The sequence below is a fragment of the Monodelphis domestica genome, chromosome 1, assembly GCF_027887165.1.
Source record: "Monodelphis domestica isolate mMonDom1 chromosome 1, mMonDom1.pri, whole genome shotgun sequence".
NCBI lineage: Eukaryota > Metazoa > Chordata > Mammalia > Didelphimorphia > Didelphidae > Monodelphis > Monodelphis domestica.
The window spans coordinates 376,171,437-376,182,630 of NC_077227.1; the positions used below are offsets into that span (position 1 = coordinate 376,171,437).

Sequence of the window (11,194 nt, forward strand, 5' to 3'; positions counted from 1 at the left end):
TAATTTAGCTGTTATCAGTCAATTGTAGCTCAGTATGAGTGCAAAATTTGAAAGTAACATTTTATAGCGGAAAGGGCAGAGAGAGAGCACTGGGCACTGAACCAATGATGCTGAGTTGGAGTGAGAAGGGATGAGGGCATTGAAAATAGAATTTTCCTACTTCTCCATTTTGCCTCAGCTTGGTCCAGGATGTCTGACTGCACTGCAGAGCCAGCAGGGTGAGATCGATCGTGGGGAGAGAAGCATTCAGATATTTCAATTCCAAAGAGAAATCCAGGCTCAAAACTGCCCACACTTACCAGAAACCTTGGACCGCTTATGTGGTGCTTCTTCACAACCTTCTCACAATCTTTGTAGTTAAGCTAACAACAGAAAGGGAAAAGCAGGGTCATGAACAGGCACGAGTTGTCCTTTGCTTGTCTCCCTTCACCTTCAGATCAGCCTAGGAGCCTAGCAATGGGGGAAGCAGCAACAGAGCCAGCCCTGTCTTCCCCAAATGCTGGGGACTTCTCAGATTACTCTAATAGGCTTTCACTACCTCTCAAACTGCTGTAATGACTAGTTCTCCATTGTAGAGGGTTAGAGGGCCAAGCCCATGAGGAAGGAGATTGCTATCACATTGGTTTATGGTTAAGAAATGGGTATCACTGTCTGACTAGCTAATGAAAACTGAACTTTTCAGATGAGCTTTCATGTCCTCAGGGTCTTTGCAAGTTGTTTCTCTTATAGACATATGCCTAATGACGTTTGTCAGCCTTATATTCTGGGGAAAGTAAATTCAATTCTTCTAACTTAGCATCATCAATGACTAAAGGGTATAGTATACAATAGTACATAGCATCTAATAGTATATAAAGCATAATTCTGGCTTTCACTGTAATTCTAGAGCTGTAAAGGGAGAGTCCTACCAATTGGAATCCAAAAACCAAAAATGTCTCTCCCATGAATTCCATTGAGTTAAAAAAATTCAGAGAAGGATTTTAAAAATCATTTGACCCAATTCTTCCTCCCATTTTATTGATTGGAAAAATAAGGCCCAACAATGAAGAAAGTTGCCCAAAGTCACACAGGAAGTTACTGATAGAGATAGCTCTAGTTCTAGTGCTCTTGGACCACTCTAACCTTAGAAGGCATTTAGCTTCCACTTTCTCCAGTGAAAACCAATCAAAAAACATGATGTACCTACCACAGAGGCTTTGTGGGAGAGGACGGGTAAGAAAGGGAATTATCAAGAAATAGAAGAACTCTTCCCAGCTTTCAAGTTTACTGTTAAATTTGGGAGACAAGACTAAGCCAATAAAACAATCCAACGGGGGCATGAAAGCTCCTCTATTTTCTCGGGTGAATAATAGTTAGCATTTATAGAGGGCCTTAACAGTTGCAAAGTAATCTACATATATTATCTCATTTCATGATTAATGAATGTTTCTTTGGGGGCGGGGGCTGGGGAAGTCTCTTGCTGGCTTCTTCCTTAGGAAATGTTGCTTACTCTTCTCTCTCCCCCTCTATCTTCCATGATTAAAACAGCCCAGATTCTACCAACTCATATCTTTTAATAGTTTCATTGGCTCCAGGATCATTCCCAGCCTTTCACCCTAGAGGCTGATTTGACCATTATTTGGTTCACTTTGTCACTTGGTTTTGTCTTCTAGGCGTGGGAGTCTGCCTTTAGAAGATGAGAGTCACCAATAGGTTTTGCCAATGCTTTCCCTGCTCCTTAGAATTAAACGTTTCCCATTTAAGATAGGCACTTCTTTCTCTTTACCTGCCCCCATCAGTCTTTCATTTCCCCATGGGGAAACTAAAGACCACAGATTGCTCACCAGAAGCCTAGTCTAAGACTCAGGAGACCTGGTTCTAAAGCCTACTTTGCCGTTAATTAACTATGGTTTTATGCAAGTCATCTATTCTCCTCTTGGGGCCTCAGTTTCCTCTTTTGTTAAGTGTTCATTGAATAGAACAATCCCTTTCAGCTCTGACATTTTATAATTTCTTCCAATCCCGATAATAATTTGTAAAATCTTTAATTCCAAAGAGAATCAGAGATATTCAGAGAGTATCCCATTGCATTAGAATTTGTATGATGTCATATCAAACAGTTTAGGAAAAAAATTGACTGGCCATAAGATAAAGATAGGATTGAGATCTCTGGATTTCTCAAAGATCAGGCCTTGCCTAAGTCCAGAATTCAAGGAGGATTATTGATTGATCAACTTCAAGGGCCAACAATGGTCTTACGGGACATGCTTCATTTCCTTCCCTGGGCACATTCTTATTCTGTAGCACTTTGGGGGAAAGACCCTCCCACCAAAAGTAAAAAATTCTCACCTTCTTGAAGTATTCTGCCAGTTCATCAGGGCCCCAGGCCAGGACCTCAGACCGGTAAGGTACATTACTTAAAGCCATTTCTTTTGAGCTCTTCAGAGGACCCTCACATCCAGGCCATGAGTGGGACACCCATGGACCGAGATAATAGTGCAAGTCAAAGAGTCCTAGTTTCCAGCCAGCGCCAGTGCCTTCTTCTTCATGAAGCAAGACTACCCAGTGTCTGCATTGCAAGGCAGTTGTAGCCCAGACAACAACGGCTTCCTCTACGAACAAATATGGTCTCTTCTCAGAAAACCAGCTAGCTCGTTTCCTTTACCACTTCCTTTGCTGGGTTCTAAATAAGTAAACAAGGAAGTTCAACTCTGGAGGGGGGGGATGTTGAAATTTGGAACACATATTCATCATTTCGCCTGGTAATTTCCCTCCCCAGTTATGATGGGAGGAGCAATTAAAGGGCTTAAGACTTTACACATGCTTTTAAATATTAACTTGAGCCTTTTTCTGTTTAACCTAAGCCACATGCACATATGCATAAACAGAGGGCAGTCGGTCAATGATCATCTATTAAAGGGCTTACTCTGAGGTTACAAAAAAGTAAAAAAACACAAATGCAAACTAATTAACACGTTTATGGATATTCACACAAATGTGTCCCAGGTAGGCAATGGCTTGTGAAATAATAATCTATTCTGAGAATTTACCTGAAATAGTGATAAATTTGATAAATCTGCAGAGAAAATTATTATTTTATGATTTCTGACACTCCCCAAAGGTTTATCAAAGAAACATGCCACCCATGATAACTCAAGATTCCTTTGACTCCTCCTTAGAGCTAACAATCAATCTATAAACATTTATTAAATACCTACTATGTAGCAGAAATTGTGCTAAGAACTAACACAAGATATCTTAAGTCTTAATTTCCCCATCTATAAATTGAAGTTGAATTGAACTATGTCTAATATCCCTTCCAGTGCCAAACATGTGAGGGTGACACTTCTGGAAGCCTTCCTGAAATCAATCACACATTCCAAGTTCTACATATCACATCTACATATCTACATATCACAAACAAACTACATTTGTTTGGAGTTAGACGGAAATTCTGTGACCATCTGGTTTAACCCATAACTGGAAAAGATCCTTCTCAATAGCAGAGTTGGCAACTGGCTATCTGGCCTCTGCTAAAAGAGCTACAATAGGAGGGATCTCAACATCACCCAAAATATTCCTTTCTGTACTAGGACACTTTTACATGTTAGAAAGTTTTTTTTCTTATATCAAATCTAAATTTTCCCAAGTCTCCTACCTCTTCCAATGGCAAGACACTGAAATATTTGAAGAAAACTAGCCGACTGAGGCATCTCTGTCTTTGAACTGATTTTTATATGACATCAGTTGAAGGTCTTCTTGCTGCCCTCCTATTAGAGGCTCTTTAACTTACCAATATCCTTCAGTATGCATGGTGTCCAAAAGAAAACATATAAGAGCTACCTTTCTTCTTGACAATAAGTCTCTCTTAAAGAAACTTAAGAATCATTAAGTACCTGATGCCTATGAGAACTTGTGTTATGGATTATTCTACTGGGGTACATAAATAATACAAGGATGAACATAATACAGGAATAGATCCCAAGTGTGGGAACCTCTGTTTTGAGGAAGGGTCCCAGACTAGACATCCCTTCTTTGTTACACTTTGCCTTAGCAGTCATCTGTCTCTGGTCCCTTTGGTGAGTTATTCCTGGAACCTCTATTTTGAGGAAGGATCCAAAACCAGTCAGGAGTCTTTATTCTCCTAGATTTATCCACCTGGGTAACTCTTAGCCCCTTTCCAGATCTCCTCTTATGTGTTGTCTTCTCCCATTAGAATGGAAGAATGGAAGTTCCTTGAGGACAAGTACTATATTTTGAGTGCTTAGCACAGGGGCTATCCCATAGTAAGCTTTTAAAAAATTTAAACTCTTACTTTCTATCTTAAAATTAATACAGAAACCGCTTCTAAGGTAGAAGAGTGGCAAGGGTTAGGCAACTGGATTAAGTGACTTGGTTAGGGTCACACAGCTACAAAGTGTTTGAGGCCAGATTTGAACACTCAGGTCCTCCTGACTACAGACCTGCCTCTTTATCCACTGTGCTACCTAGCCACTCCACTCAGCTGAATGACTAAGGATATTTCAGTGTCAAAAGGAAGATAAGACAGGTACACAAATGACACTAAAATAAGATTGTATATGATGTGCGCATATATCATCCAGATATTGAGTGTCATGGGTACCCAGAGGAGAAAGACATTACTCCCATTGGGATAATTAGGAACGAGTTCATAAATTTTTTTAATGAAATTTGCATATGGAAAGAAGGATCAGCTTTCAATAGGTAATTTTGATAGGGGATGAAATTACATTGGCAATATTATGAGAAAAACGTGGAGGTGGAAAACTTCAAGGCATGTTTGTGGAATGGTTGGAGGCTTCATGTAGGTGAGAATAATAGTGGAAAAAAAGAGCTGAGCAAGTGGAAAGGGACCAAATTGGGAGGTTGGATCAGGTCATGTATGTAAACTCCATGTGGTTCAGGCTTTATAATCCAGTTTTCTAGAGTTATAATTCAGTTATAATTCCATTTTCTTGCAGTACCTCTTTTTTATTTTTTAAAAAATTCTTACTTTCTGTCTTTAGAATCAATACTAGCTATGGGTTCCAAGGCAGAAAAACAGTAAGGGAATCCAAAGTCACATAGATAGGAAGTATCTGAGGTTGTATTTGAACCTAGGACCTCCCATCTCTAGGCCTGGCTCTCTATTTACTGAACCACCTAGCTGCCTACCCCCTTCTCCCAGGATCCACTCTTTAATGCAAATATTAAATACAGGAATTGCTCCCAAGCCTAGAAGATTCCCAGCCTTCTCAGCCTCCATTTGTGCTCACCTCCAGTATTTCTTCTCCAGCTGGTCTCAGCTAACTCCAATGTCCACCAGAACTTCGGAGGAGTGAAAATGAATATCTAGTTCTCTTCCTTTTTGTATTCAACACATCATCTTGTGCATAGCATTAATGGAGGATGCCTTGGCACCTAAGGGGCCATAGCACATGTACAGCCCAAAGGCTCCTGTCATCAAAACCAGGAGGTTCTCATTGGGACCTTTGTAGTAGATGGTTTTGAGGGGACATGACTTTGTGGGCATGGATGTGTGCCGTGAGCTCAGGGCCTGCCTTGCTCATGATTTCAGGGATTCCCAGACAGGTGTGTCAGCAAATGCATAAATGAAGGATGGAAGACAGCTGTGTATGTCAGTCTGGAGCCACACTTTGCATGGAACTGCTTTACCAGGCCCAGAGTTGGCTTTTATTTTTATACCCCAATGAATACACATTTTCTTGGCATACAGCTACATTATTCAACATACATGTTCAAGGCATATAATGGATAAGTGATACATTAACTTTTAACAAATCATTTGATTAACATTCTGTGATCATTCTATATACTTATATTGTTACTGTTGATTCTGACAGCATACACAAAGCTTTTACAAAAGATAAATGACTTTGTCACAGGTGGTGTAGCTAGAGGTCAGTTTTTTCATTAATCTGTGAGATACTTGGACTTGTGTACTATCAAAGAAAATCATTTGTCACTTTTAGTAAAAATAGATAATCAATCAGAAGTTCTAGAGACAATCAACAAATATTGTGGCCAAGTTGAGGGTTCAAAGGGGTAATAGAAACACAACTCAGTTTTAATATTAAACTAATAATTTTTTCAGAGTTTCATGGGGAGTTCCCAAGATGGATTTCAGTTGGTAAATCAAGTTACTGAGGCATGGTGTACAAGCTGATATACTGGCTTAGGAGAATTTGTTCTGTGCATGGGAGTGGGGAATTTCTGAGCACAGCTTTCTTAAGAGTTATATGCATAAACAGAAGTTAACCCATGATAGTCTTTTGGGTTTGGTTTTGTGAGTATGATCTTTTGGTGGTACTCTTGGGGGGGATAATGTGCAAGTATTTTGCTCTCATATTATTTTCCCTGAAGCTAGGGAGAGAACAATAATCATAGCAATTCCATTAGTAAGGGATGTTAATAAGAGAAGTCACATAGAGTGGGACTGAGTGGATATCTCCATCCTGCCAAAGAGCCACTTTGTGACTTCCTGGACTCCACATGTGACTGTGTCAAGACATCGTGGCTTGACAGCCCCCTGCAGCTGTGTAGGGGCTAGCAGAGACCCAGTAGGTGCTCCTGTTCCTCCTCACTTGCATGCAAACCCTTGATCTCTGGGCTGCTGAGAAGCCCTGAGTTCTTGGACTGTAGATGAAGTGGTGAAAGTCTGGGATGCTTACTGTGAAGATAGAATTTTTTCTCTTTATTTATTTTAATGAAATCAATTAGAAACCTTTAACTCAATCAATTAAGAATTCAAAGCATCCCTACTTAACACTTAAGTAAGAGAGTTCACAAGTCAAAAACACTCCCCTCCAGAGGGGATTGCCCAGACCTGGGTAGGACTAAGTAAATTGAAAAACTGCAATTGTTTTCTGTGAAGAAGGGGGAGAAATAGGAAATGACATAGAAAATGGGGTATAACATGGGCTGGAAAGCATAGCCTTCTACCATTCCTTTCCTGGCATGTGGAGAGATTGGCTGAGATTCCTGCCTTGCCATTGGAGGAGACACTTTCCCTGGATTCTGTGTAGGCTTGCTGGGTGAGTGGCTCAGGCTATAGAGGAGGCTGAGCTGGTGGACTTCTGGCTGAAGAGTCCACATGGAAATTGAGACCTGAAGAAGCCTCCTGTCAGCGAGCTAAACTGGACTTCACTTTGAAGGAGAAGCTCTTAGGGCTGGTCTGTCTCTTTATCTACATTTCCCACTTTTACTCTCTCCACCTCTTTGTAAATAAAAGCTACTAAATGTCATTTTGACAAGTGATAATATTTTAAAATCAGCAATCATAATATTACTTTATAACTCTTATTGAGTCAAACCCCAATTTTAATCCATACACTACTTGGGTCATGCTATAGAAGGGGGTTTATAGTGCCTCCCTTGGCACATAATGGGACTCATGAATTTTTCACCTGCCCTGGAAATGGTGACAGCAGTCTGAAACCATGAAGAAGAAATCTTCTTGGTCAGGTCAGTAGATACCAGAAGGCACAGGTCTGTGTCAGGCTCCAAGTCAGAGATGTGCACATAGAGTAGAAGCCCCTTGAGTTGAATTTTGGGAGTCAGATGCACATCTAGACCTCTCCTTCTCAAAAGGAGGCTGAAGAGCTAAGTTGAAGGGAAGGTAGAGGTCATTAGGGTAAAGGAACTGATCCTTCTTCACCAGAGACACCAGCTGGTTCTGAGATAGCAAGATGAGAAAGATGAGGGCTCACATCACACTGCAGCTCAACTTCCTGAAATTTTTAAATGCTGTTGATTCCTTCATCTAATTCTTTTCACATTGTAGAAACTAAAAACCAAAAATTTTCAACCAATCAACAAACATTTTAAAAATATTTATTAAATACTTGACCTCTTCTAGGCACTGAGGAAGAAAATGCAAAAGTGAGATGCCTTTGGACTCTCAGGAGCTCCCATCACTCTGGGTGGGTGATGCAAATTGTTCAAAATAGGAAAGCATACCTCCATACTGTAAACTTTAGATTATTCCTCCCTACTTAGTCTAACAAAAACAGGAATGTCTACACCCACACTTAAGGATTAAATATTTAGGAGGATGGCCTATGACAGACATGTGCTAGCAAATGACAAATGAGAAACAACTGACAGACCCCTGGGCTGTCCTAAGTCAAGGTTAAGCTACCATTGGTACATGTGAGACACAGGAAAGTGATGTAAAAACCATCTATGTATTTTGCGTCACTTCCTTTCTCTTGTCTCTTTCAGCAGAGAGGTGGCTCTGGCAGCTGCTTGCTGAGCATTTCAGCATCTTAGTGTAGTGGCAGCTATTGTCTGGGGTTGGTGGTGAGTTTTCCTTGACACTATACTGGGAGAAGCTTAGTAGCCTAGTTCAGGTGAGGCATCTTTACTGAGCTTTCTCAGAGTTTAGGCTGATTTTTTTCTCCTTTACCTTCCAAATACTATCCTCTTAGAAAAGCCTCTAATCTTCTTCAAAGATCTTGTAGCAGAGGTCTTTGAATTCCCCCTGGCACAGGGCAGGTGGGAGAAATCCTATACTCTCTTTCTCTCTCTTCTCCTTAATTCCTTCTCTCTATACTAATTAAAATCACCATAAATTCCAAACTGACTTGGGTATTTTATTTGGGATTTTCTCTGGCGACCAAATTATTTTAGATTAGGTCACATCCCTAAAATTATCCTTACAACACAACTACCAATGTGACAGCTGCATCAGTTTTTGCCATTTTTAAATAATGTGTTTGCTTGTTACATTAAAGTTCCCAGGTATTTCCCTCCCTTCTTCCAATCCCCATACTAAATAAGGCATCATTTAACAAAAAGATATAAGTATATTTTAGAACTATGTCTTATTTCTATTTATCAGTTCTTTCTAGAGATTATTCTTCAAACAATATTTCTATTGCTGTATATAATGTTCTTTTGTTTCTGCTTGTTTTAATTTGCATAATTTCATGTAGCTCTTTCCATTTTTGGAAAGTATAGGTCTGATTATACCACTTTCTACTCATTAAACTCTAAAGACTTCCTCTTACTTCCAGAATCCAATATAAGCTCCTCTAGTCTAACCCTATACTACTTTTCCAGGGTTATTATTGTTTCTTCACATACTCAGTAGTTAAACTAAGTTGAACTTCTTATCATTCCTTATACAACTAAATAACATCTCCCATCTCTGTCCTTTTTCATTGGCTGGCCTCCATGGCTAAAATGTACTCCCTCTCTCCCTACCTTGAAGGATTTCTAGTTTCCTTCAAGACTTCACTCAAGCATTAGAGAATGACTGAACAAGTTTCAGTATATGAATGTAATGGAATACTGTTGCATCACAAGAAATTACAAATAAGACGATCACCAAAAAACCCTGGAAAGACATAAGAAGTGATGCAAAGTGAAGTGAGTAGAACCAAGAGAATTGCTGTACACAGTAATAGCAATAAAGTACCATGATGATGATGATCACTTGTGAATGATTTAACTATTATCAGCAATGCCAGGATCCAGGACAAGTCCAAGGGACTCATGACAAAAACGGTTATCCATGGTTTATAGAAGAAACTGATGAAGTCTGAATGCAGATTGAAGCATGCCAATCTTCACTTTATTTCCTTCATGAATTTTTCTCTAGTATCAGCAATATGTGTCTTCTTCCACAATATTATGAACGTATAAATATATGTATATATTTACATATATATGAATGGGAGGGAAGGAGACGACATGGATCACAAAATGTCAGAAAATGATTATTAAAAATTGTATTGACATATAAATCACTCAAGCAATACCTTCTGTAGGTAGCCTAATTTCTACAGCTACCTCTCTCTCCTCAAATTACCTTACATTATATTTATTGCATATCTATTTTAAATAGGCTTATATATGCCTATGTTGTTTCCCACAATAAAATATAGGCTCATTAAGGGTAGGTAGTAATTCTTTTGTATCTCTATCCCCAGCATCTAATACAGTGTCTGATGTATTGTAGATACTTAATAAGTGTATATTGATTCCTTAATTGATTGATTAAGAATACATACTAAACAGATTCACTATGATTTAGATTAAATTCATTTCAACTTCAACACTGAAGTCCTGGTCCTATTCAGCAAGTCTGATACTCCTGGTGCTTCTGGGAACTGATGGTGGTACTCGCCTTTGAAAGATCACTGTTTGAATATTGCTTACTCCATGGAAAAGGCAAAACTGAGTCTTAATTTCCATGTCTATATAATGCATTAGGATTACATTTTAACACATTTAAATGTGTGGAAAGAACAGCGTTTAATGGGGCTGGCTGGCAGCAATCATCCAGTAAATCTGATCAGTTTAGACAGCTTATTGAGTTCAGTCAGGAGGTAGTATAGTGTAAAAGAAAGGAATTGGATTAGGAATCAAGGATGGAAGCCTTTATCTGTTACTAACTAGTTGTATGACCTAGAGAAAGTTCCTTAATATCTGGGCCTCTGGTTCCTTATTTGTGAAATGGGGCTAATAAAGCCTAGTTGGTTGGTTATATAGATAAAAAGATAAAATAGACCTATCACTCAATTAACATTTATTGAGTACTTTTTGTTGTTATTGTTGTTCAGTTGGACCATAGCATTCCAGAATCATCTATTTTCTTGGCAAAGAACCTGGAGTGATTTGCCATTTCTTTCTTCAGTGGAATAAAGCAGGCAGGAATAAATGACTTATCCAAAGTCACATAGCTAAAAAATGTCTGAGACTGGATTTGAGCCCAGGTCTTCCTGTCTCTAGGTCCAGCACTAGAGCCACCTAGCTGCCTCTTTTTAGGAACTTACAATATATTAACATATTCTTGTAATTTAAACCTACATCTTTCCTGACTCCCTGATTGTCACTACCCATTGTCCACCTAGCTTGTTTTAAAGGCTTAAGAATGCTTAAATTCTGTTTGGTTGATGCAAGCACCAAATCTTTTCTCTAAACTTCTTTCTTTTAGTAAGGAAGTAAACTGGGGCTAGTACTTAGAAATACAACTGGTAGGCAAGTTGCCTTTACCCTGAGATTGGACGTTCACAAGGAAAACATAAGCCAGATTTGTGGGGGGCAACAAAGAGTAATATTTTCCATTTGGTCACACTTCCGTATTTCATTCACTCACTCATTCATTTTTTTTTTATAACAGTTTAAATGAGGTGACTCAATAGGTGAATAGTGGGTGGGAGGAAGTACTTTTTTGGACTTCCTTACA

At 39.1% G+C, this 11,194-nt stretch overlaps 1 protein-coding gene and 1 pseudogene across 1 annotated transcript in view; both read right to left on the reverse strand.

Moving 5' to 3' along the window:
- The window catches only part of LCP2 (lymphocyte cytosolic protein 2), a 79,263-nt gene extending 76,622 nt beyond the window's left edge, over positions 1-2,641 (reverse strand). The window contains exons 1-2 of the mRNA XM_056816694.1: positions 2,329-2,641; positions 300-362 (exon numbers count right to left, since the gene is read on the reverse strand). Coding sequence (XP_056672672.1) covers positions 300-362; positions 2,329-2,406 — 141 coding nt within the window. The 5' untranslated portion in view covers positions 2,407-2,641. The remainder of the gene's footprint in view (positions 1-299; positions 363-2,328) is intronic.
- Positions 2,642-5,214: 2,573 nt separating this feature from the next.
- On the reverse strand, positions 5,215-10,848 carry LOC130457216 (vacuolar fusion protein MON1 homolog A-like; annotated as a pseudogene).
- Between the last annotated feature and the right edge of the window lie 346 nt (positions 10,849-11,194).